The 4,589-nt window shown below is 58.0% G+C and overlaps 1 protein-coding gene across 1 annotated transcript; it reads left to right on the forward strand.

The window, feature by feature from the left end:
• The first annotated feature begins 3,105 nt into the window (after positions 1–3,105).
• P2RY6 (pyrimidinergic receptor P2Y6) lies at positions 3,106–4,101 on the forward strand. Its single transcript, XM_040964040.1, has one exon. It carries the CDS (start codon positions 3,106–3,108, stop codon positions 4,099–4,101), a length of 996 nt encoding a protein of 331 aa, XP_040819974.1.
• Positions 4,102–4,589: the final 488 nt, after the last annotated feature.

Genomic DNA, 4,589 nt, shown 5'->3' on the forward strand with positions numbered 1-4,589 from the left:
GGAGGAGCTGATGGCACATAACAGTGGATCAGAGGGGACATGCTGGGGGGGAAGGATGCCTGCATGTGCACCCTGTGGGTAACATGTGGAAGGCTGGTGGCCAGCAATTCATGAGGGTGAAGGAGAGACAGGCTGGGAAAGTGAAGGATACTCCCAGCTTTGGCTGTTAACCAACCCATTGCACAGACGAGAAGACTGAGAGAGAGCTGAGCTAAGTCCACGGCTTTGACCGTGGCCTCTGCTTCCCTCACTCTCCCTGCTGTGGCTGGGGCAGGTTCCAGGAAGGCGACCTTCCCGCCAACCCAGGCCACGGTGTCAGGGGTGGCCGGGAGGCGGGGAACTGGGGGCTATTTCAGTCAGAGACAGCCCTGCCAGGAAGCAGAGGAAGCCAGCGCCTGGTGAGGCGTTGTAGCCTAGCTGACAGCGAGAACCACAAGCTGAGCTTCCCTTTGTCCCATTACACACAGGGACACGGCGACACGGTGACACTGCTACACGTAAGTGTCAACATCAGTGGACATGTGGCAAGGTTGGCGGGGGGCAGGTTGGGACCAGCGCCAGCCTCAGGGAGCTTACAGAGCTGGGGGACGCCAGCTTGGGGAGCAGAGAGCGAGGTGGACACTTAGGGTCTGGGCAGGAGCAGCCATCCTGGCTGTGGTGGCGACGGTGGGACCAGCGGTGCTGGGTTGTCAGGAGTGGACTTTGGGCTCTGTCCCGTAGGCACAAGGTGCCAGGAGGGAGCACCCTGCCAGAAAGCCTGGGTGGGCAGAGAAGCAGCAGCCCAGGAAGAGGCTGGGGTCCGAGCTGACTCAGAAGTCGGGCACCAGCACAGATGACAGATGTGAGAGCCAACAGCCGCTGCTGCCCTGTCTCAGGAGCCATGTGAGCCCTTCTTGGGGGACCACCACCCCTTTTCTCCCAGAAAAGGGAACAGCTCGGGGCCTTCTAGAACCTTGACAGGCAGCGTGAGTTGAGAGAGCAGTGACTAGCAGCCTGGCCTTTTCCAGGAGCATGCCCAGCGGGCTAATGGAGCCCCTCCTGCAGCCCTGTCCTCCTTCTGAGACAGCGGAGGAGGCATCACCGTGGGTCCGGCCTCACTCGGAGCAGGAGGGAGAACAGGCCACGGGGTGCCGGAGCACCTGATGCAGAGGCTGTCCTAAGCCGGGAGGCCACAGAGCACCCCAAAGGAGGCCTGGGGACATAGCCCCCCAACCCACTTTCTCCTCCATATTCAGCAGCTTTCTTCTTTTTAAAGATTTATTTATTTTTATTGGAAAGTCAGATTTACAGAGAAAAGAGAAACAGAGAGAAAAATCTCTGTCTACTGATTCACTCCCCAGGTAGTCACAATGGCCTGAGCTATGCCAATCTGACGCCAGGAGCTTCTTCTGGGTCTCCCAAATGGGTGCAGGGTCCCAAGGCTTTGGACCATCCTCAACTGCTCTCTCAGGCCACAAACAGGGAGCTGGAAGGAAATTGGAGCAGCCGGGCATGAACTGGCACCCATATGGGATCCCGGCACATGCAAGGCAAGAACTTTAGCCACTAGGCTATGGTGCCAGGCCCATCAGCAGGTATGTTTACAGGAAAGGCAACTCGCACTGATCCCCACAGAAGAACCTCATGTAACAGGTGCTGTAATATCCAACTAGACATTTGGAAAATCCGAGGCACAGAGCCACACAGATGCTTCGTTCAGCCTTTGCCTCGTATCACCCTTTGAGTACAGCCATATGGCTTTCTAGGTCCTCTTTGAGCCTTGATTCTTCCCATCTGTAAGACGAAGAGAGGGAAAGATGAGATTTGCCACTCCAGAGACTCGGTTGTATGGGTTCCTGAGGACTGAGTTGTAAACTCTCACCAGTAATGTGGGGAGGACAGCTTAGAGGGAAGCATCCAGCAGTCAGACTGAACCCATCAGAAGCAGCCCCCTTCCAGCATTTATGTTGCCACTCCCCCCGCCCCGAATGGATGAGAGGGGAGAGAAGCTGTCTTACGCGATGGTATGGTGTTTATTCAGCACCTACTGAATGCCAGGCCCATGTCACATTTTACTGATGAGGACTCAAGCCTGAAAGAGGTATGCAACAGGCCCTGGATTGTACAGCATTTAAATAGAGACTACAACATTCCAACCCAGACTCAGAACAGGAACCTCCTCTGCTGATTCTATTTGCAAAGCTGGGTGAAGATGAGACATTCCCGGAGCCGCGTGCTGCCTCCCTCCCTCTCCCCCCGCCTGCAGGGCTGCTTGCCCCTCACTCGTTTGCTTTCACAGACGCTGTTCTCACTCAGGACACCAGGGGGCGCTGTGGAATCATGGCTCTGCTAGACCGGGTTCGGCACCCGGCGGAACTCCCAAGTCAGCTCCCTGCCTGCTTTTGCAGGTAACAAGACCACGACAGTGCAAAGACAGCCGATGGCCTTGGAAGGTGGAGCTCGGATGGAAGAGATGCACGCCGTCCTCACAAAGTACACGGTGCGTGGACTTCCCATGTGGGTGACTTCTGTTCCCTAAGATGCTGCGAGACACCTGACCTGGATTTTTTTTTTTTTTTTTTTATCATCAGGAGGTTCCCAGAGCTGAGGGCCAGGCAGCCACCAGGGCCACCTCTGCAGCCCAAGGCAGACCTACCTAGTGTGGTGTTGCGTTTCTAACTGCCACTGGGGAGGGGCCCATCAGCTCCCTGTCTCTCCAATGGAGGATAATGGCAGAAAGGGCAGGACGTCATAGAGTTGGGGTTCACCCCCAAGTCTGTCACCTTCTGCCAACAGGGGAAATGCTGGACCAGGGTTTTGTAGGTTGAATGGAAGTTTGCTTGAAGACTTAAAAGACAAGGAACGGAACAGAAAGACAATGAGTAGGACTTCCCCTAGGCTCAAGCTTTATCAGATGGAGCGACTCCAGGAAGAAGGGGCTATGGGGATCTCCTGGGGTGGGGAGTGTTGGGGAGGAAACAGCCAGAGCCCTGCTTGCTCCAAGGTGGCTGGGTGGGTCACTGCCCAGAGAGGGATAGTGCCCACTGGGCAGGGCAGCCAAGGAGGTCACTGACGTGCCTTGTCTGTTTCTTCAGCCTCTCCCCACATAGAAGCCAGCAGGCAGCCATGGCGTGGGACAACAGCACAGTGCAGCTTCTGGGCTTGCCGCCCACCACCTGCGTCTACCAGGAAGACTTCAAGCGGCTGCTGCTGCCACTGGTGTACTCAGCAGTGCTGGCCGCAGGCCTGCCGCTGAACGCGTGCGTGATCGCCCAGATCTGCATGTCCCGCAGGGCGCTGACCCGCACAGCCGTGTACACCCTCAACCTGGCCCTGGCCGACTTGTTCTACGCCTGCTCCCTGCCCCTGCTCATCTACAACTACGCCCAAGGTGATCATTGGCCCTTCGGCGACCTGGCCTGCCGCCTCGTGCGTTTCCTCTTCTATGCCAACCTGCACGGCAGCATCCTCTTCCTCACTTGCATCAGTTTCCAGCGCTACCTGGGCATTTGCCACCCCCTGGCCCCCTGGCACAAGCGCGGGGGCCGCCGGGCTGCCTGGCTGGTGTGTGGCGCTGTATGGTTGGTCGTGACGGCCCAGTGCCTGCCCACTGCCGTCTTTGCTGCCACGGGCATCCAGCGGAACCGTACTGTCTGCTACGACCTGAGCCCACCCATCCTGGCCACCCACTACCTGCCCTATGGCATGGCCCTCACGGTCATCGGCTTCCTACTGCCCTTTGCCGCCCTGCTGGCCTGCTACTGTCGCCTGGCCCACCGCCTGTGCCGCCAGGATGACCCCACGGGGCCCGTGGCCCAGGAGCGAAGAAGCAAGGCGGCCCGAATGGCCATGGTGGTGGCAGCTGTCTTTGTCATCAGCTTCTTGCCTTTCCATGTCACCAAGACAGCCTACCTGGCGGTGCGCTCCACACCGAGCATGCCCTGCCCTGTGCTGGAGGCCTTCGCTGCCGCTTACAAGGCCACACGGCCCTTGGCCAGCGCCAATAGCGTGCTAGATCCCATCCTCTTCTACTTCACCCAGAAGAAGTTTCGCCAGCGGCCAAAGGAGCTAATCCAGAAGCTCACAGCTGAGTGGCAGAGGCATGGCCGTGGCGTCCACTAAGGCAGGACACAACAGAGGGGACATCCTGGACACCCATCATGTCTAGGCTGCCTCCCAGCAACCCCCAGCCCTGTAGCAAATCAGTGGGGCACAGAGTGGGCTCTATCACAGGCCCCTGGGGCTCACCAGTAACTAGTTATTGAATCTTCTTTCTCTAGGGCAGGCCCTGTAAGCACAGAGGCAGACAGGAGGGGCCCTTGACACATTACAAAGGGCCATAGAGGGCCAGGGAAACAGCGTTAAGAATCTTACCAAGCTACAGTGCGATGTATCTTGGGATCAGACATGTGCTGCTGGCCTGGGGTCGCAAGGCGAAGTGAGAACCTCAGAGAAGGGGCGCCTGGGCTGGAGGGTGAATGCAAGCTCTCAGTGCATTCAGCAAACCCGCCCCCACACTCAGGTCTGGGGTGATCCAAGGGCCCTGGAAGAACCAGTCCCAGCTCTGGCTCACACAAGCTCTGACCTGATGAAGGTACAGACCCCAGCCC

This window comes from Ochotona curzoniae, unplaced genomic scaffold (genome assembly GCF_017591425.1).
Source record: "Ochotona curzoniae isolate NIBS_2020 unplaced genomic scaffold, NIBS_Ocur_1.0 scaffold_3223, whole genome shotgun sequence".
Lineage (NCBI taxonomy): Eukaryota > Metazoa > Chordata > Mammalia > Lagomorpha > Ochotonidae > Ochotona > Ochotona curzoniae.